Source organism: Felis catus, chromosome B2 (assembly GCF_018350175.1).
Source record: "Felis catus isolate Fca126 chromosome B2, F.catus_Fca126_mat1.0, whole genome shotgun sequence".
NCBI classification, from domain to species: domain Eukaryota; kingdom Metazoa; phylum Chordata; class Mammalia; order Carnivora; family Felidae; genus Felis; species Felis catus.
In genome coordinates this window covers 30488750-30509644 of record NC_058372.1, presented here as the reverse complement: position 1 = coordinate 30509644, position 20895 = coordinate 30488750, and the positions used below count along the sequence as shown (strand labels likewise).

Here is a 20895-nt window from a genome sequence, read left to right as displayed (position 1 = left end):
AGCCAGGATGTTAGGTCTTAGAGTGGCCGTGGGTGAGGACACTCTGTTTCTCTGGCTGTTCTGGGACTGATTTCCACCCCAAATGGGTGTTGCCTCTCTCTTTCCTCTTGGCCAACTTCTCTTTCACCAATATAAGCCCCAACTGGAGGCTAGTAGGCAGCAGGCCCTGCAGGTAGCCGGAGTATGGAGCCCATGGGCCTTCATAGCACCTCCCAAGCCCTGTACATGGTCCTTTTAATAGTGCTGGTCATGAGGAGCTTGGTGTTTGGTAAGTGGCTCTAAGGGGTCAGAAGGGTCTCCTGGTCTGCTGGATAGAGAGACCCACAGATACCAGGTGTCTGGGCACATCTGCCCAGGATGCTCAGGTAAAACCAAGCAGAGGGAAAGATGGGATGGATGGACTTGGTGAGATAATGCCTAGGGACTGGTAATGGACTGCTGTTCACTCTGAGGAAGATCTCTAGTTATTACCCCAGGGCTGTCTCAACAGCAGTGACCTAAATGCAGATACTGAAAGGACTCCATTTAAATCTGGGGCAGTACAGAATAGGGAGGATTCCGAGAACATGCTAGATAACAGAACCAGGATCCACCCAGTAGAACAAGGCTGAATCTAGCCTGATAACCTCCTCAACATGGCTGCAAAACACTGTCTATATAGAAACAGGATTCAAAGTGTTTGTTCAGTATCTGCCTCCCACTAGGTGTTCTGCTGGGTCTGGGGACTCACTGACATGTGATCTGGGCCTGGAACAAGAGGAAGAGGGAGCATATATACACGTAGGTGGGGAAGGCTTTGGTGGACAAAGTTTAATATGGGTCTTTCCAGTGATTAGACCACCAAACAAATAATGTGATGGGGGGCCACTCGAAGTCTCCTGTCCACACAAAGCATAGATTCCTCTTGTCCTGTGATGATGCACTCTTGTTTTCACTGAACATTACAGATTAAGAAAGCATATTCAAAAGGGGGTCCATAGGGGTGGGGAGACTGTGAAACCAAGTCCCAGAAGAAGAACTGTCCTCACAGAACTGCCCAGGCTGGAATTAACTGCTTCTGCTTAGTCTTTGAACTTAGGAGCTTGCCGAGTGCTGGGCACATGGTAGTACCTCAAAATACATGTTGAATGAGTAAATGAATTCCTTAATGAGTTCCTTATTTCAGGAGGTATAAGAGCAGAGAATGGAGGTTTTAAAACTGACGAAAGCCTCTGATAGAGGATTAAGCCAGATGGTTTTAAAGAACGGGTGATTTCATGGTTTTCTGAGATGGGAAGCTGGGGAGGGAAGAATGGGCTTGACCAGCCTGGAAATTAGGTGGGGTTGGAGTCAGTGTTGCTCTGTGTTCTAGGTAATTTTGATCCTGTCAATCCGGAACCCCCTCATCCAGCTCAGTTCTCCAAATATCTGCGCTGCTATCGATGCCTCTTGGAGACCAAGGAGTTGGGATGCCTTCTGGGATCTGACATCTGCCTTGCCCCTCCTGGCAGCAGCTGCATGACTCTGCTCATAAAGAACAGTGAGCTGCTTGTCCTTGGCCCGACCCATTCCTGAGCTGCATCTCTCAGCTGTACCCCACAGTCTGGTTCCTACAACCCCTACCTAGAGAGTGCTTGTCATGCTCTCTCCTTCCTCACCTTCAGAGCCATTCTCTGTCTCCACTTCCACCCCTCCTGTTCCCTCATGGGGCTGGCTGGTGTCCACGTTTCTTTTTTTTAATGTTTTTATTTATTTTTGAGACAGAGAGACAGCAGGGCAGGAGAGGGGCAGAGAGAGAAGGAGACACAAAATCCGAAACAGGTTCCAGGCTCTGAGCTGTCCGCACAGAGCCCAACGCGGGGCTCGAACTCACAGACCGTGAGATCATGACCTGAGCTGAAGTCAGACGCCCAACCGACTGAGCCACCCAGGCGCCCCATGGCGTATGCGTTTCTTACAGCACCCGGCCTTGTGGGGGAGGCTTGTGATCACTAGATCCCCCGGCTTCTCCTCAGGCTGCCTTCTCTCTGTCTGTTCAGGGAGACCCCTAATGGTTCACGTTCACCAAAATTTAGGCATTAGCTGTCTTCCCACTTCACTCTCCCCAGAGGATTTGCTCTGCTTCCTTATGAATGTGAATGTTAGGCCAAATTGTCATGTGAAATTGCCCTCTGGACAGCTCCACCTCAGTTTCAACTTCCTGAAACTGCAGTCCCTGTTTCTCATGCCTGCTCTTCCACACGATCCCTCACTCCCCGCCCTCCACCCCTGCTTTTTTTAGTGGGCTCAATGCCCAACATGGGGCTTGAACTCACAACCCCTAGATCAAGGAGTCCTATGCTCTACTGACTGAGCAGCTGGGGCCCCCTCCTCCGCTCTTTTTAACAAACACAGAACACATTATGTGCCAGCACTGTTCTAAGCACTTACCACCCTCTCAGACAGGTTTTTTATTATTGCTATCCCCATTTTACCGATGAGGAAACAGACGCCCAGAAAGGTCAAAATCTTGCCCAACTCTCCTAGAAGCTGAACCACAATTTGTGGTGATTCCGGAGATGGTGCTCTTAACAACCACTGCATAAACTTGCCTTCAAATTAAAATTCAAGTCCTTTTATTATGCTTTTGGTTCAATATCAGAGTACTCAACCTCATCAAAGAGAAGTCTCCCTCCCACTCCTGGCACAAGCCACCCAGCTCTCATGCACAAACAACACAAAACTAATCTTCCTATTCTCTTTTTTTTCTAAAGATTTTTTTTCATTTTTAAGTAATCCCTACACCAAACGTGGGGCTCGAACTTACAACCCTGAGATCAAGAGTCACATGCTCTACTGAGCGAGCCAGATGCCCCACATCTTTCCACATTCTTGATATCCTTTCTGTGATCTTTTGTGTACATCTCACTCTATGCAAATATGTTGTTTCACCTCTTTTTCTTTCCTCCATAAACAGTAGCATACCACTGTAAACACTGGTGTGCACTTGCTTTTTATACATTTTTATTAATTAAAAACTTTTAAAAATGTTTATTTAGAGGGGGGGCGGAGAGAGAGACAGAGAGAGAGAGAGAATCTGAAGCAGGTTCCAGGCTCTGAGCTGTCAGCACAGAGCCCAATGCAGGGCTTGAACTCACAAACCACGAGATCATGGCCGGAGCTGAAGTCAGATGCTTAACTGACTGAGCCACCCAGGTGCCTCTATCTATCTATCTATCTATCATCTATTTATTTTTGAGAGAGAGAGGTAGAGACAGAGGGAGTGAGGGAGGAAGATGGTGGTGGGGGGGGGGGGAGAGAGAGAGAGAGAGAGAGAGAGAGAGAGAGAGAGAATGAATCCTAAGTAGGCCCCACGCTCAGCACAGAGACCAACGTGGGCCTCAATCCCATGACCCCAGGATCACGATCTGAGCCAAAATCAAGCGTCAGATGCTCAACTGACTCAGCCACCCTGGCACCCTGCACTTGGTTTTTTAAAATGAACAGTCATGGGAATTTTAAGTTTCCATATCAGTTTGTAAACAGCTTCCCTGTTCTTCTGACCTGCTGCATGGTTCTCCATGGCATGGGCATAGCAGAGTTTGACAATCCCATTATTGACGGATCTGTAGGTTGCTTCTAATTTTTTCCTCTCTCAAGCAGGGCAGGAATGAATGTCCCTGTGAACACATTTTTTCCCCCTCTAATATATATATAATAGCAAGAGATACCAACTTCTCTTTTGTTCCATAAAATGATGACAAACACCTTTTCTTTGCAATCTGACCTCCAATACATCTCCCAACTTTTTTTTTATGGTCCCAGCTGAAGTGCTAGTTCTCCCCCAGCAAGACCCAACTCAGCCCCCTCCAACCATCGCTGTATTTTTAAAAAATTTTTAATATTTATTTATTTTTGAGAGAGAGAGACAGAGAGAGCACAAGTCGGAGAGGGGCAGAGAGGGAGATACAGAATCTGAAACAGGCTCCAGGCTCTGAGCTGTCATGTCAGCACAGCGCCAGATGCGGGGCTTGAACTCACGAACTGTGAGACCATGGCCTGAGCCAAAGTCGGATGCTTAACCAACTGAGCCACCCAGGTGCCCCGCATCACTTTATTTTGAATGGCTCTTTCCCACCAGTCTTCCATGGGATCCATAGCTGGTGACTCCCTGGCATTCCTGCCCCTGTCCAGTTCCAGGAATCTTGGCATTTGGGGGGGTCAGGGAAGGGTGTGGGATCAGTGATGGTAAGTCCATGTGGAGGGAGGGGATGGAAGAGTCTGGGATTGTGCCTGGGACCTGAGATGTCTGTATCACTGGTTGCTGCCATCCTTCCCCAGGCAGTGGTTCTGACATCATGGTGAGTGACTGCCGCCGCAAGGAGCAGATGAGTGATTGTTCGTATACCCGCTCTTCTCCAGTGTTTGGCTTCTGGATATTTTCTCGATGCTGCTTCCTGGAGTTCTGCAATAACCCTCAGAACAGAGTGTTCTATATTCCTTAGAACTTCCGCAGAGACTTTTAGAATAAAACCCTGCTAGTTGCCATCCATCTTCCTGATTTCCATCTGGGTGGCAGAGCCAGAACAACTTCTAGTCCCTTTTACCGGCCCTATTGGCCTCCTAGTTGACACCCAACACCCCTCTTCCCACTCAGCCCCTCCCCCAGGTCCCCTCTCCAGAATTCTGAGTTTTCCCTTCAAGTCCTCACGGTTTGATGGCTTTACTCTTCTCTCCTCCCATCTCTCAGCTGTTTCTTGGCCTTGCTTTGCCCCTTCTCCCACCATGGGCCTCTCTAGCCTCAAGTCCCCAGGTGTTCCTCGCAAATAAATTGGTGTACAAACTGTAGAGCTCGTCTCTCTCTTCTGGTAGTGGTGGAGGCTGAGGAAAGCTGAGGTCCCACCTGACTGCCCCACCTCGGGGCTCCCAGCTCTGTTGAACTCTGCTTCTGCCCGACCTCCATGTCTTGGATTCAGCTCTAGGCACAAAAGGTGAAGAACTGGAAGCCTTTCTGTGGCGAAGGGCAAAAGGGCAGTGGGCACCCTTGGCAGTGCTATGTGGGGCCTGGGCTGGGGGAGGTCCACGGTGTGGGAGGTGAGGGCTGGCGGGAGTGGAGCTATGAGGCCTGGGACCAGGCCCAGGGAGAGGGTGGGGGGAAGCACCCTGTGGAAGAGCCACTAGATCTAGTGGAGCCCTGGCCGGAACCCAGGCTCAGCTTCCCTCTTCAAGGACCATGTGGGAAGTTACTGCCTAATCTTGGGCCTTGGGTTCCTCAGCCTCTGAGACCATCGTCTAGTTCGACTTGCTAGAGCTGTATAAACCTAGACTTCTACACTGAAGTCAGAGATGATGGGGGGAAAGTGGGCCCAGACAGGAGGGCACACTGAAGGTTTGTACTTATTTTTGTACACCTCCCCCCCCCCCCACACTGCTCTCTTACCTACCAATTAATATTGGGGTTTCCTGCCAGAGCATAGGCTATTTAAAGGGCCAGGGATCTCTGCTAACATATGTGCAAAATGTTGTGTAAGAGTATATGCTGCATGATGCCCTTTGTACCAAGCACACAGACAAAATTCCTCTAAGCAGCTACAACTCAGGACAGCGGCTACCCAAGTTAGAAGTGCCTGGGAGGGTGCACGAAGGTTGCTTTGGGTGCTGATATAGGCCTTTATAGTGACATGAGGATTGGTAATCTGGGTGTGAAGTTTAGAAAAACCCACATTATGGTATGTGTAAGCTTTGGTATGTTTTGGCAGAGGCTTAATAGGCCAGGGGTGTCTGGCTGGCTCAGTTGGTAGAGCATGTGACTCTTGAACTCGGGGTAGTGAGTCAAGCCCCACATTGGGGATAGAGATTACTTTAAAAAGTAGTGGGGCACCTAGGTGGCTCAGTTGGTTAAGTGTCTGACTCTTGGTTTTGGCTCAGGTCATGATCTCGTGGTGTGAGTTTGAGCCCTGCCATTGGGCTCTGTGCTGCCAGCACAGGGCCTGCTTGGGATTCTCTCTCTCTCTCTCTCTCTCTCTCTCTCAAAATGAATAAAAGTTTTATTTTATTTTTTAAGTTTATGGATTTGAGAGGTGAGGGGAAAGAATGAGTGGGGGAGGGGCAGAGAGAGACACAGAGAATCCCAAGCAGGCTCCATGCTGTCAGCAGAGCCGACGTGGGGCTCAATCTCACGAACTGTGAGATCATGACCTGGGCTGAAACCAAGAGTCGGATGTTTAACCAACGGAGTCATCCAGGCGCCAGTATAAACAAACATTTTTTTTTTAAGTAGTAGTAATACATACATACATAAATGCTACAATCTGTAGGTACCTTTGTCCCATGTGTCTATTTCCAAAGTGAGACAGAAACCAACTTACCCAAGTGGCAGAGGAGCTGGAATTGGGTCCCCCAACCACAAAGTGCACACTGCTTTTTAGAAAAAGGTTTCACAACCCCAGCACTGGGTTGTGAGATTCAGAAGGGTGGGCACCTGGCTGTACTCAATAACACCACACCCAGAACAGTGTGTTTAACTGCATGTATGAAGAAAGTTATGAATGTTCACTACTGTTTTCTGTAGGCTTGTAGTTTTCCAAAAATAAAACATTAAAGTCAAAGACCTAAACTGCAGCCTCACCTGTATAATTTGTGAACATCCCCAACCCCCAAACCTAGCTCCCTAAAGAGGTGGTCCTGGGTGCCAGGATCCTGAAAGAACAGGCAAGAACCCAGGTTCCTCAGCACCAGGGGACTCTCAGATACAGGCCTGGACCCTTTGGTTTGCTCCTGAGTTTTTCTGGTTTAAAGGAGAGTTTTTCCTCCTCTGTTAGATGGAAAAGCCAATGTAACCAGGGTTTAATTCTCTAGGTTTTGTAGGGCAAAGTTTTTTGGTTTTGTTTTGTTAAAGATTTTAAGTAATCTCTACACCCAATGTGGAGTCCAAATTTATAACCCCAAGATTGAGTCACACGCTCTACTGACTGAGCCAGACAGGTGCCCCTGTGGAGTAAGTTAAAGGCTGGGAGAAGTCCTAGCTAATCAGAAGGTGGATGGATACAAGCCCTTTGGGGGCAGGCCATGAGAAAGCCACAAAGGCCAAGTGGAGTGGGCCAGGCTGTAAACTGTTTGCTCCCCATGCCCAATTAACTTTAACAGGTCTACACTTGTCCATATCTGAGCCTGACCCCATCAACAGTGTGACACAGACTTAGCCCAGTCCATTTATTGTGGAGGTTCTGGAGAGTAAGCGGGAGATATAGTGCAGAGCAGGGCAGACCCTCGCCTCTCCTCTCCCCTAGAACCTATGGAAGTGGGTGTCAGGACTCAGTGATGTGAAGGGGGGCTGAGGAGGCCAGAGATGGTGGCAAAAGGAGAGAAGCAGGGAACCAGGGCAGGAGTAGAGGTGGAGGCAGTGAAGTAGGGACACCAGAGTGCCTAGTCAGGAAATCTGCACAGATGTCTACGCTTCATTCTTCTTGCTACAACTTCAGTCTGGGTCTTAAGATAGGCATGGGCTGCAATCTACAACCAGACCTGAATGGAGATAGCAGGTGGCCGGACTGACAGGGGACTGGAAAGATGAGGGGGCTGATGGACTCAGAAGATGGGAAAGGCACGAGGAAACCACTGTGCCTTCCCTAGGTCAACCTGGGCAGAAAGCGAACTTGGTATTTTCTAGGAGAAAGAAGAGTACTGGTGCAGTGCCACAGCGGTTTCTGGGAAGGAAATGAAACCCACATTTCCTACATTTCCTACAAACCTACATTTCCTACATTTCCAGCCATACAGATGCTGGAAGCACAGAGGAAGGGAGGCCTGAAAAATCACAGACCAGAGAATGTGGGAGTTCTAGGAGGGCAGCACTAGGTGCTGGGGTGTTAGGAGAGAGATGCTGGAAGAGTAAAATCCAAGAAGGATAAGGCATCAGGGCCCAGCCCAGGGAAGAACCAAAAGTCCTGAGCTGTTGAGAGACAAGTATATGTGGCGCAGGTCAGCGATGGACAAGCTCAGGTTCAGGGGCAGGGTGGCCAGGGGGTCGAGGCCTTCAGGCTCCTTCCCAGCACGGAAGGTGGGTAGGGGCAGTGAGAGGTTCAGAGCCTTGTAGAACCACTGGATTTGGAACTCCGACAGGGGCAGGGCCAAGGCCCCAGCAGGGGGATCAGGCAGGGAGCTCTGGAGCTGGGGGCTGGACCAGGAGTTGCAGTAATCGTACTGGCAGCACTGGGCCTGGTACCAGTACTCCGAGAAGTAGGTATTGCGTTTTTCCTGGCAGCGGTAAGAATTGTACTGTCCACAGCCTCGGATGAAGAAACGTATCTTGGTATCTGGAGAAGAGGGAACAGCTAATACCTCTGCTGCCTCCCATGGTCCCCAAACCTGGTATCCTCACCCTAGACTCTCCCCATCCCTCACCCAGACCTGACTTCTAGCCCAGACTCCTTCAGAATGGGCCAGAAAAATTGGCTTAGCTGACCCCCGAGAACCCCAGACTCCTCTTTTCAGGATCCTCCTGTCTTCTTCTTGCACCCCAGGCCCTAAGCAGCCCTCATCTATCAGAGGAGAGGAGACCAAGCCACGGGCTATCCCACCAGCAGCTCCCTCCTGGGACTTGACTCACCATAATAGATGGTTATCACCATGCATGGCGACGAGCTACTGATGATGCACTTCTCTGAGCCTGAAATGCATCCTGTAGAAGGGTCTTCTAAGAGGCAGAGGTGACAGGTCCGGACTTCAGAAACAGGAGCTGGGGAAGCAGAAAACAGGAAGGATGGGAATGTTGGCTCATTCCAAGTTCTCTGCCTTGCAGGGAGCCTGTGAACCGAGGGCTACAGCATCCCCCGCCCTTCCTGGACTCAGTCACCCCTCCCTCCTTGCCCCTGGGCCCCACTTACCCTTTCCCACTGCGAAGCCCACCATGACCAGCACACCTACAAGTACATGGAACTTCATGATGGAATTCTGAGAAGGGCAGTCCCTGAGGGGTATCCTGAAATCCCACCTTCCTGTGACCATGTTCCTTGCAGGGTGATTTTGATAGTTTGAGCAGGAGCTGCTGTAGACGTAGAGCTATATTCCTTGGCTGGGGGAGGAAGTTATTAACTTGGCTGGAGGGACGGCACGTCCTCACCCACAAGGTCAGGTTCCTGGACGTGGGAACAGTGGCCTACACAAGAACAACACCTGGGCCTTTATCCAGTTGTCTATCTGTCTCTCTCATGCCCTGAAAAAATCTATTCCCACACCTCAAGGGTCCATGGACCAGTGTCTGTCTCTGGTACCACCTGCTGTCCTCCCCACACATACAGCGAGTCCCTACCGTGCTGGGAAACACTTGGGCCAGGCGCCCAGGGTCCCTGTCCTTCTGAGATGAGCGTGTCAGCTCCCCCAGCAGGGGGCGCACAGACACCACCGAGCAGCAACTCTGGACCTGGTCCCTCTTTCCACCCCTTACCGTTCTATTTATTTCAGGACCACTTTCCCTGTAAAATCAAAACCGTAATATTTTGTTGTTGATTATACTCCTTACAGTATAAATGTACAGCCATAGGTGGCCAAAAAAGAATTATGTCTCCAGTCTTTGAAAGTGGATTTTCCCCTAGGTCTTTTCCATGTGACGTTGCACATCTCCGCATCCACTACTAGTTCTGCTCTACTGCTAAAAACATCACCCAAATCCACTGGGCACAAATCTGTGCTGGTTTTCAACTTGAGGGTGGGCTGGGCCATGAGGGCCCCTGGGATCAAACACAGCACTACCCTCCCATCCCCCATCCCCAAGCACCAGCAGACCAGCTCATGGCCTTTTCTTCCACTTTATTTCATATTCCCACCACAATAATGACTCCTTTAATTTAAACTAAAAACCATAGAGGGTTCCTGAAAGGGTGGCAGCAAAGGAATAGAGGTGTTAAAGGCAGAGGGACAGGTTGGGTGGGGAATCAGCGAATCGTCTTGACTGGGCTCTTGAAGTTGCTGGCGGCTTGGAGCTGCAGCTGGTAGGCCATTGGATGGATCTTGAAACCGTAGAGCCTGGGCCAGGGCACAGATCAGAGGCAGTAGGGTGAGCCCCACTCTGGCCCTGCCAGTGGCCTGCATTTCCCCCTCCCCACCCCAGCTTCTCCATGGGTCTGCTAAGTGCTTAAGGACAGTGGTTCCCAAACATCTTCCCTCCAGAATACTGGGAAATGTACCTTAAACAGCCATTAAAACTCTTACTCTAGGATATACGTAAACATACACACACATACAGGAATGTGACTGCTTGCTTCTGTGTGCACTTGTTTCAAAAGAACACCAAACTGTTCTTCCCAGTACACATGATGTTCCAGGAAGATAAACCACACTTTCTCCTGGCAAAGGCTGAGCGCCCGAGATGATGGCAAAAAGTTATCGTTTAAATGGTACTTCCAGTGCCAAATGTTATTCAAAGCAACTCACTATTTAAATATACTCTGTCAGGTATATTTAAATACACTCCGTCAGGCAGGTACTGTCATCACCCCCGTTTCATGGATAAGGGAACTGAGGCACAGGCAATCAAATACCTTCCCCAAGGTCACTCGCTGTGGGAGAAGCAAACCTCAAGAAAGGACCATGCCCTGTCCTCCCTTCTCTCTGGGGAATCCCGAACCTTTCCTTCGACCCATAGTGACTCTAGCCCTGCTCCCCACCTGGGCACAAACTGGTTGGCGGGCCGTTTGGGCCGGTACTCAGGGTGCACCATGAAGAGCATGTGAGGGAAACCGGTGCCGAAGTAGGCGCCGTCCGTGTGATGGTGCCTCGATGACTTGGGTGTGTACACGTCCATGCACTTGGGGCAGTAGAGCTTCACCATGGCCTCACCTGGGATGTCCGAAAGGCCTGGGAGACAGCCAGACTCAGCAGGCCGGGCATCCCCAACCCTGCCCAACCTCCCTCCCACACAGAGGCCCCGACTTGCTGAACCCCAACTCCTTCCCAGAGGACCTGCCATTTGATGTGGCCTCCTTCCCCTTCTCTAACACTCACCGATGGGAAGCATTGGCTGATTCTCACAGTACACACGGGGACAGTAGCCAAAGTCTCCTTGCTGGTACTTTTCCAACTGAGGTGAATAAAATGAAAGGGGTTGGTAGGTAGGTACAAAGAGAAGAGGCAATCCCCTCCTCAGCCCAAGCCATGTCACTCTGTCCCCAACTCCTGCCTCTGTCCAGAGACCCCTTCTAAGCAGGCCCAGACAGGCCCTCATACTCCTCTGCTTCCTTTCCTCCAGTTAGGCAGGAACAGACCATCAGAGCCATTCGCTGTTTGTTCCCTAAGGAAAAGGCAGACTGCAACAACTCCCTGTCCAAGGTCATGTCTCCCTCCCCAAAAACACCTCAGTCAGCACAAACCCCAATTAGGATTTAATTCCCAGGGCCAGGTTGTGGGGTTCTTCCCCTCTTCTTGGCTACATTCCTTGACAAGGTTGAAACGTTTGACTCCCGTGCTGCAGGAACCTCTGTTTCCCTTATTGCCTCAGAGGAGTCAAGTGGGAGCAGAGAGGCCTCACCATCTGGGCGATGCCACGGTTGGTGAGGATATAGCGGGCGTGGATCAATCCATAAAGCATCTCGGCTGCCTGCTCAATCAGGTCGCTCTGGTTGGGGTTGTCTTCCAGCTCTTCATCTGAAACATAGCCCCGGCCAATTGCAACCACTTGTCTTACAGCTTTCTTAGATGCCCCACCCACTGCCAGGGATTGCCAGCTACTCAGTGTGCCCCGCACCCATCTTTAAGTCACCCATCACCTGAGCATTTGACCCAGAAACCTGGGCCTCTGACCCTTCCACCAACCCAAGGCAGCTCTGCCTTCTTTCCACATCTCTTCAGCCTCTGCTCTCTCTCCCTCCCAACCCCTCCTCAACACATAAATGCAAAGATGTCAACGCAGAAGATGAAACTGAAAGGTGAAAAGGCAAAAAAAAAAAAAAAAAAAAAAAAAAAAGCAGGAAAGGTGACCCAAGGAGAAACTAGCATTAGGAGACAGAGCCAAGTTACAGGACCAGAGTGTGGGAACAGGAGGTGTAAGTCACAAAACTGGGCAAGAGTCAGATGGGAGACCAAAATGAAGTAGGGGACTTTGGATAAAGACAGAGAACCAAAAAGAAATATGGAAATCCAAGAAGCAGATAAACAGGAACATGAAAAAAACAAAAAACAAAAAACAAAACCACGAACATATATACACTAAACAACACTGAGGGTGCCTCACCAGGCTCCAGGTCCAAGATCATGTCTAGAGCTTGTCGATAGTGAGGCACCTGCTCATTGAGTCCAGTGAGGTTGAATTTGTCCTGGATGTAGTCTTCATCCACCTGTCAGGATGTGGAAGTCAAGATGAAACCCACAGCAGAATCCTCAGCTTTGACTTGGGCACGTTGCTCTAACTGGTGCCTTATTCTTAACACAACTGCTTTGGTTTCCCCTTATTCCTCAACCCCAGCTCAGCAGAAGTACTTGAGTCTCTCTCCCCAGTTCAGATACATAGCCTTCCCATAAAAGCTTTAGCTTTTCTTTTCTATAGATAAGCAGCTACAACAATCTCCTACTTAAAGAGACATTCCTTTCAAAACCCCTGTTCCTACTCCTGCCCTCATCCCTAGGAACCAGTTTTGTCCTCTCCTTAAGAGCAGCTAGGTCTCTAAGGAAAGTGGAGACTCAACAGCTTCAGTCCTGTGGATAGTTACAATCCTTTATATTATTAGTAGACAACTTTCCACATTACAAAGCATTTTCACATGTGACATTTTAATTCTAATAGACTCCAACGGGAAGCACTCCCAGTACCAGTCTAATAATAACTTTAATAACAATAAAAGGGTTGACTTGTCCCATGTTACAGAAGGTAGCAGGTTTGGGACCTGGGAAGTCTTGCCACTTCACAAATTAGTGAGGGGAGTTACTGACGGGACTCTTCCTTGACAGGAAAAGTTTCTATGGAAGCCTGTAAGAGAAGCGTGTGGAAGCTAAATATGTGGGAAAATATAATGCCAAACTTTGTGTAGAGACAGCTGGGAGACTGAGAACTCACTTCACAGAAGAATTCATTGCCACGGAGCCCACAGAACCAGGAAATCCAGGACACCTCCTCTGAGCTGCTCATCTTCACGTCAGCTGGGAAAAAAGAGAGTGTAAGTTAAGTCCAAGCTCTCCCACCTTGCCTCTGGTATCCTCCCTCCTCCCACACTTAGATCTCTAACCATGGAAGAATTTGGGGCAACCTTTTCTTAAAGGATCCCAGACTCTACAGCACCTCTCTCCGGCCCCTCTTATTCACATCTCAGCCCCTTTTCTCTGAGATCAGAGATTCTTTGGAGTCCCACCGCTTTCAAGAAACCGACAGGTCTTGACCCACCAGTCCTACCCACATCCCTATCGCTCCAGAAGACCAGCCCACTCTCCCTTCCTGTCAACTCCAGCAGAGCCCCAGGCTCGAGCTCCCTACCCCGACGGTCTCTGCATGTCCCTGGCGCCTTTCCCAAGGGTCCCGAAGTTTATCCTTTCCGTGCAAGAGCTGGGACCCTTTTTCTCTCATGGCCTGGGGGTGGCCGTGAAGTCCCTTTCACAGGAGTCCCCACATGCCACCTCCGCCCCTCAGGCCATCCCTCTCTCCCCCGGTTCCGGACCGGGTCACTTCCTTCCCCACCCCCACATCAAGGCGCGGAGACCCCATGTGCCGCGCCTAAGGGCAGGGGGCTAGGCGCGGCGACTACCTCAGACTCACCAGCTGGACGGGGACCGGGACCAGGGTGGGGGAGGGGGAGTTGCCGCTTCCAAGAAACCGCGACGGCTACAACGCAGGCCGCGGACCCAACCGCGGCAGGCGAAGTGGGGTGGGGGGAGTGGAAATCGGGGAGGGTGGGGAGAGGGCAACGCGCAAGCGCTAAGGGTCGGGCGCCGCAGCGAACGCCGGGAGATGGAGTCCCCGGTAAAAAGAAACTGGCGAAGCGAGGGAGAGGTGAACTACGAATCCCAGAATGACCCAAGCACGACCCTTGTGTCGCGAGGCCCCTGAGCCAGACGCTCGGGGGCGAGCGCAGCGGGGTGCCACCGGAAGCGGAAGTCCAGTACCCGTTCTGGGCCGGGGAGCCTGGGAAATATAGTCGTAGGATCCCGCGACTGAGGGGCCGTGAGGGGGCGGGGAAGTGAACGAGGCTGGCTGGCTGGTTGGTTTCCTGCAGCTCCCCTCGCGCAGCGAGGTTGTATCCCAGGCGCTCTCCTCCTACTCAGGGGACTGACCTCATCCCCGGCTAACCGGCCGGTCCTTATTGCCTATCGAGCCCCTCGCCCGAGTTAGGCCCGCCACTGGAGGCTTCGCGGTGAGGGCGGGGTGGGGGGAACTTTGTGTTTCACCCCGGGGTCTGGTCTCCTCGGACGGGAGGTGAGGCCGGGCTCCCTGCTGAGGGACTTCGGTAGGGTGGGCTCGGCTGAGGTGAGCGATGTGAGAACCGGGACGGCCCCGTGCTCTAACCTGAGGTGGCGCCAGCCATTCTGTTGCTCGTCCCCCTGCACTTCTCCCATTTCCTCTTAGGGCTTGAAGGGAGCCTTATGCTGCGGGCACTAAGTATGACCTTCGAACCCTGGTCAGAATAATGGTGAGGGGCAGGGTGATGTTATTTCATTTCACAGCTTCTGTACATTCCACAGGTTTCCTTCCGCCAACTCAGAGCCTTCCTTAACTCAGAGAGTGGTTTCCCAGTTCCAAAAAATGAGCTCGGAGAGGGGGCCACGTTCAGGGAGGCAAGAGGCATTGTGGGGGCGTTATGTAAAAGTAGGACCCCAACCGACAGACTGTCCTCGCGCTACTTAAGCACGTGGCATTTTGAGCGGATGCTCTGGAAAAGGTCCCGGGGTGGGGAAGCTGAACCTGGCGCTTAGCACAGGCCTGCGTCCTCAAGTAATGTTTTGTGTCGTTTTGTTGTTTTTTTCCAGTCCCGCATGCGTGTTAGGGGTCGTGTGGCTATTTGATCGTCAGCTTCTTTGCTTAAAGTAGTGCTATTTGCCGTACGGAGACTACCAAGACTGGAGCTTCTCCCTTAAATCAGCTTCTTGCTTCCGTAGAAGTGTTAAAGTCTGTTCTTGTTTGGGAAGAATACCCCGACCATAGGATCAAGGAAGATTTAAAGGGCCAGGCTGATTGTTTCCTTAATGGTATGTCTTAACTGGTGGTCAAACAGTTTTAGATAGAAGCTGTTTTTATTTATTGTTGTTGAGGATGGGGTTGGTGGCAACTCTCACTGAGTCTTTGTTAAATTAACCTTTAGTAAGGGGCATGGGCTGTTATTGTAGGGTTCTGTTTTTCCACATGACCTATGGTCCTTAGGCCCTGCAGAGTCCTAGGTTGTGGGCTCACTTAGGGAGTGAGAGGGTTTTTTGACTTTAAGGGTATTTTTCCTCATCCCAGCAGGTCTCCGGAGGTGGCTCTGGTCAATGCAGAGCCACGAAGCGATTGGCTTGCTTGTCTCAGCCTCCCTTTGTCTAGTCTCATCCTCCCAGTTTACCCAAGAGCCATGTCCAGGCCCTCCCTCATCACCTTCACCCCGGCCACCAGTGCCAGTGACCTCTGGAAAGATGGGCAGCAGCAGTCACAGCCTGAAGAGCTGGAGCCCACCCTGGATGGGGCTGCAGCCCGGGCGTTCTATGAGGCCCTGATTGGCGACGAAAGCAGTGCCCCTGAAGCCCAGAGATCTCAGCCTGAACCTGCCAGTAAGAGAAAGAGGAAGAAGAGAAGAATAATGAGGGAAGCTGCTGCAGGAACCTCAGGAGGACATGGACAAAGGAGATCCCTTGAGGCGGAGGACAAAATGACCCAGTGGATACTGAGGGCAGCCCAAGAGGGCGACCTAGCAGAACTAAGAAGGCTGTTGGATCCCCGTGAGGCAGGGGGAGCTGGGGGCAACATCAATGCTCGGGATGCCTTCTGGTGGACCCCCTTGATGTGTGCTGCTCGAGCAGGCCAGGGAGCTGCTGTGCGCTATCTCCTGGGCCGTGGAGCTGCCTGGGTAGGGGTCTGTGAGCTGGGTGGCAAGGATGCTGCTCAGCTGGCTGAAGAAGCAGGCTTCCCTGAGGTGGCCCGCATGGTCAGAGAGAGCCATGGAGAGACAAGGAGTCCAGAGAACCGGTGAGGGGAAGCCTTAGCCCATGCCTCTTTCAGTGTGTTCTCTCTTTCCTAGCCCCTCTATACCAGAGGGTCCAGAACAGAGCTGAAGGGTTCTCTCCCCGATCCCCCAGTGTAGGCTGATAAGGCAGTGTAGTAGAGTAGTAATGAACATGATCTCCCTGGGTCCAAATTCTGACTACTTACTTGGGCAATTAATCTAATTTTTATGTCCCTCATTTTCTTTATCTGAGAAATGGGGGCAATAAGATCACTTTTGTTGTAGGGTTGTTAGGATTTAATGGACCAATATATGTAAAGTACTAGAACGATGCTTCCCGTATAATAAGTGCCTTATAAATAATTATGCTTTGCCAAGAGCTTGTGAAGCCTGGTTGCTATTTCTTCTCCTAGCTGTTCCCTTCTGGGTCCCTCACTGCTAAGTGGATTGGAAGGCAATTTGTTTTTTAACAGAAAGACTAGAAGGACTTCCCACCTTGCCACCCCCCTCTGAGGCCTCAACCCTTCCCCTGCCCTCAACTCTTTCTCTTTTTTCTCTGCAGGTCACAATCACCCTCCCCCCGGTACTGTGAGACCTGCGATGCCCACTTCCAAGACTCTAACCATTGTACATCCACTGCTCACCTGCTGTCACTGTCCCGCGATCTCAGGTCCCCCAACCTGCCCCTTGGGGTGCCCACCTCCAGCCCAGGCTTCAAGCTGCTGCTGAGGGGAGGCTGGGAGCCTGGAATGGGGCTGGGACCCCGGGGTGAGGGCCGCACCAACCCCATCCCCACTGCCCTCAAGAGGGACCAAGAAGGACTAGGCTACAGATCAGTGCCCCAACCCCGAGTCACACACTTCCTGGCTCGGGATACTCGGGCTGTGGCTGGGAGGGAGAGAACCCCTCGGGTGACCACACTGAGCCGCAGGGAGGAAAGAAAGCAGAAGGAGAAGGACAGGGCCTGGGAGCGGGACCTAAGGACATACATGAACCTTGAGTTGTGACCTTGGTAAGGTCTGATCATGGTCTATTGCTAAGTCTGAACTTGGACATACGCACTTTGGCTTTTACTTCCTGGGGTCTGCCCAGTTTCTAGATCCTCAGGTTTTGTTTAGTGGGCTCTGCCTTTGGGAGAGAGGGGCTGAGCATTGAAAAATAAATCAATCTTTTCCCTCTTTTGTGTTTTATTCACTTTTCTGGAAGCTATTGTGGGAAAACCAAACAAGTCTAGGGGCCACACGCAAGTCCCACCTCAGCCAGGTGGCATAATAGGGTCACCTCCTTGCCAGTCTGGTTTGCTTCCACATCCTAGCTCCTGCCTGGAATGCCCCACCTATTCTTTGAATCCCCTGAACCAGGAATGGCCCAAGTTCTATGCAAGTCTCACCTACCCCAGGAAGGATCTCCTGACTACTCTAGCCAATTCAATCATTGTTTTTATTCAATCACTGATTTTAAACAAGTTCGTATACTACGTGCTAAGAAGAGTAATAAAAAAAATTCCCAACCTTCTAATTGCTCATAGAGGAGGAGGTGGCTATGTGATCAATATAAAATGCATGGTGTTAGGGGAAACCTGGGAAGGCTGACAGAGGTCATGAGAGTAGGTAGGATCTTGCAGGAAGAGGCCAATGGGTGGGAGGGCCTAGGAATATACATCCTCTACTATGTTAGCTAACCTAGAGCCAGAACTCTGGCCTCCCAAATGTAACCTTTAAGTCAAGGTTCTTCATTTTACTATCTGAAAACAGGGCAAGCAGCACATTCTGTTTGTCTGCACTTGTCTTTCCCCCTCCTTCCCGCTGCTCATGCCAGGTGCCAGGCACATGGAGAGCTCACTATTGTCAGATCCAGGAAGTAAAATCTGCGTAGAACGGCAGGGAAGAGCTACGCGAGTCCCAGAAAAGCACCTTTCTTTTTCGGAAAACCCTTCCATGAAGTCCTGGACATGAGAAGGAGTGGTGGTGGTGGGGGGTGTTGCAGGGAAGAACCAAAGGGCAGGGGACTAAAGGGAGCGGGCGAGTTTAGGGGAGCACCTGTGGGCGACGAAAACGGGGGGCTAGGTTTACACTCAGGCCCTGGGCCTGCCTGATCTCCACTCGCGCCCTGCGGAGTGGCGCGTACTAAAGGCGCGGGGGCGCGGGGGGCGGTGGATCCGCAGGGTCCGCCCCGCGAGCTTCGGGCTCCGCCCCCGTCTGTCCCTCCAGCCCCGGTGCAGCTGCTTCCGGGCTCTGCGGCTCCAGAAGGCTTGGTGAGGCCGCGGCCCCGACGCCGGGCACGGGAGGGGTCGCAGCGCACAGCGCCCGGACGCCTGGATCCCCAGGCAGGCCCGCGCTTGGCCTCGAGACGAGGATCTCCCAAGATATTTCTGGCCTGACCTTGCGGAGGCCGCGTCTCAGCTGCGTGCTCGGGTCCCGGTCGGGCCGCTTTGTAGGATTCATAGGTCTCTAAATCAAAGGAAGAACGCTGCTGAGTGGAATTTGCTCAACATCTCTCTCCTAACCCCCCAATAGGAGACTGCCTATTCTTGAGCTCCCTTAGGTCAGCAGTTCAGGACTCTCCAGATTGGGAGCAGCTGAGAACCCAGGGCCACCTTCCTTCCTTCTTGGATGGAGCACCGCCTCCCCAGTTTCTGGGGCACCTTGGGGCGTGGCCTTGGTGAGTGAAACTTGGGGTGCTGCCTGCAGGAAAGGAAACCCGGAAACGCAGGGAGGTCACCGTGGGGGTGACCCAGGCCTTGTCAGATCCTGAGATTCTTGTTCTGAATCTTGTGTGGTGGGGTGGTGGGGGGGTGGTGGTGGTGAATGAATTTGGATGTGCCTCCCTTCTTTACCTCAGAACTGAAAAGGAAACAAGCTGCTTGTCACACTTGAAGCTGCACGACCATTCAGGAAAGTGTGGAGCCACTTCTGATTTCAGAGTAGGAATCACCAAAAAGATAACAGTTCTTCTGAGCTTGAACAGATCCTGGCTTTTGAGGAGACACTCAGCCCCTAAACCTGAGAATCTAAGCAGTGCTGGGAAGCAGCCGCAGAATTTGGGGGCTCATTACACATCCCAGCCATGTTCCTGCGACGACTTGGTGGCTGGCTACCTCGCCCCTGGGGCCGCCGGAAACCAATGAAACCTGACCTGCCTGCCCCAGAACCCAGACCAGTGGACAGCTCCTCTGAGAATTCAGGGAGTGACTGGGATAGTGCCCCAGAAACCATGGGAGATGTGGGGCCTCCCAAGGCCAAAGACCCAGGAGTACGGAGGAGCTGTGGGGCTGCTCCACAGCCAAGCAGGGAGTCCCAAGATGAGCAACTGGGAAGCAAAAGAATGGATTCCCTCAAGTGGGACAAGACTATCTCTAACACTCAAGAGTCTGGGAGACTGGAGACTGGAGGGACCATTCCCAAACTTGGACGGGATCCTGTGGACTCAAGTGGCACCAGGAGATCTGGAGTGTCCCCTGAAGGGGGACTGAGCCCCACCGGGCCTGAAGCCCCAGTGGAGAAGCCAGGGCGGCATCAGAAACTGCTGGGCTGGCTACGGGGGGATCCAGATGGGGGAGCAGGGGCTCCCTTGCAGTACCTGGGGGGCCCAGAGGAGTGTCTGCAGATCTCAACCAACTTGACTCTGCACCTGCTGGAGCTGCTGGCCTCAGCACTGCTGGGGCTGTGCTCAAGGCCTCTGAGGGCAGCTTTGGACGCGTTGGGCCTGCGTGGACCCGTGGGCCTCTGGCTGCATGGGCTGCTGTGCTTCCTGGCTGCCCTGCATGGGCTCCATGCTGTGTTGAGCCTACTTACTGCTCACCCCCTGCACTTTGCCTGCCTCTTTGGTCTCCTACAGGCCCTAGTGCTGGCTGTCAGCCTCCGGGAGCCCAGTGGGGATGAGGAGGCCACTGACTTGGAGGGTGAGAAGTTGGAGAGGGAGGGTGAGGAGTGGAGGGGAGATCCGGGAAAGGGGCTGTGACTGCAGGATAGGGGGTGACCGTAGTGCCCCCACCCTGAGTGGGGTGGGAGCAAGGGTGAAGATAGTGTGGCCTTTAGGAGGAGAGTGGGGGTCATGACCCAGATTGTAAGCACAGGGACCTCAGGGATGGGGAATAAACCCCAGGGTATGAGGGCACAGGGCCCCCCCTTCACACACAGGGGAGAATAGAGCTGTTTAGGGTATCTGTTTATGGACAATGGGGATATTGCCCTTGAATTCACCAGCTGTTGTTACTTTTTGCTTTTACGTTTCCCCCACTTTCATTTTTTTTCTTTCCACCTCTACTTTTTAAAAGAAAAAAAAAAGTGTGGTGGTGACAAATAAAGACTAAAGGGTCCTCTTTACCCTTCAAAACTACCCAGGGCTGGAGGAGACCAGAGGCAGGACAGACAGACCTCTGACTAGGGTTAGAGGGTGGTTGGAGCCCCAAGGGATCCCCTTAGATCTTGGGATCTGAGCCATCTAGAGGAGAATGAGACTGTTCTGTGGGTGGATTAGGGGGTGTGGATAGGGACCCCAGGTGACAGGGAGCCTGCAGGGAGGGTCTGGGTGTTCCCAGGAGCCAGGGGAAGTGGGAATGGTGCAGGCAGTATTGGAAGGAAGGCCAGTTCAGTGGGACTGGCAGCTCAGACAGGCAATATGGGGAAGCATTGGAGCTTGCAGTCTCCACTCTGGGGTTAGGGGTTTGCACACTCAGCAATAAATAACTGTGTCACACCAAATCCTAAATATATCACTACAAAGTGAGACATACTGCCACTCAGTGTCCTTCCTGACGCCGTCCAGCTGGGGGTTTAGGTGGCAGAAGACCCAGGGGGAGTACTGAAATGGAGGTAGTGGGATT

General features: G+C 51.9%; 5 protein-coding genes across 10 annotated transcripts; 3 read left to right on the top strand and 2 right to left on the bottom strand.

Moving 5' to 3' along the window:
- Positions 1-7: 7 nt before the first annotated feature.
- LY6G5C (lymphocyte antigen 6 family member G5C) lies at positions 8-4806 on the top strand. The gene is made up of 4 exons (XM_023254708.1): positions 8-28; positions 157-268; positions 1352-1519; positions 4300-4806. The coding sequence occupies exons 1-4, from the start codon at positions 8-10 to the stop codon at positions 4461-4463; spliced, it is 465 nt and encodes a 154-aa protein (XP_023110476.1). The 3' UTR covers positions 4464-4806.
- Positions 4807-7156: 2350 nt separating this feature from the next.
- Positions 7157-9602, bottom strand: LY6G5B (lymphocyte antigen 6 family member G5B). The gene is made up of 3 exons (XM_003985977.6): positions 8844-9602; positions 8567-8695; positions 7157-8273 (listed from the first exon to the last, which is right to left on the bottom strand). Exons 1-3 carry the CDS (start codon positions 8962-8964, stop codon positions 7873-7875), a joined length of 651 nt encoding a protein of 216 aa, XP_003986026.2. The 5' UTR covers positions 8965-9602; the 3' UTR covers positions 7157-7872.
- Positions 9603-9748: 146 nt separating this feature from the next.
- On the bottom strand, positions 9749-13848 carry CSNK2B (casein kinase 2 beta). The gene is made up of 7 exons (XM_003985927.5): positions 13697-13848; positions 13004-13086; positions 12185-12287; positions 11483-11598; positions 10960-11035; positions 10623-10812; positions 9749-9981 (listed from the first exon to the last, which is right to left on the bottom strand). The coding sequence occupies exons 2-7, from the start codon at positions 13073-13075 to the stop codon at positions 9891-9893; spliced, it is 648 nt and encodes a 215-aa protein (XP_003985976.1). The 5' UTR covers positions 13076-13086; positions 13697-13848; the 3' UTR covers positions 9749-9890.
- A 177-nt stretch (positions 13849-14025) lies between these two features.
- GPANK1 (G-patch domain and ankyrin repeats 1) lies at positions 14026-17248 on the top strand. 6 transcript variants are annotated; one of them, XM_006931562.4, is made up of 4 exons: positions 14026-14171; positions 14905-15123; positions 15377-16093; positions 16633-17248. In XM_006931562.4, the coding sequence occupies exons 3-4, from the start codon at positions 15483-15485 to the stop codon at positions 17075-17077; spliced, it is 1056 nt and encodes a 351-aa protein (XP_006931624.2). In that variant the 5' UTR covers positions 14026-14171; positions 14905-15123; positions 15377-15482; the 3' UTR covers positions 17078-17248. The 6 variants fall into 6 exon arrangements, with proteins under 6 accessions (XP_006931624.2, XP_006931627.2, XP_003985975.2 ...); XM_006931565.5 differs by having other exon boundaries at positions 14047-14291; positions 15380-16093; XM_006931561.5 differs by having other exon boundaries at positions 14048-14291.
- A 134-nt stretch (positions 17249-17382) lies between these two features.
- CB2H6orf47 (chromosome B2 C6orf47 homolog) lies at positions 17383-20800 on the top strand. The gene is made up of 2 exons (XM_006931560.5): positions 17383-18731; positions 18912-20800. Exon 2 carries the CDS (start codon positions 19137-19139, stop codon positions 20028-20030), a length of 894 nt encoding a protein of 297 aa, XP_006931622.1. The 5' UTR covers positions 17383-18731; positions 18912-19136; the 3' UTR covers positions 20031-20800.
- The last annotated feature ends 95 nt before the right edge of the window (positions 20801-20895 follow it).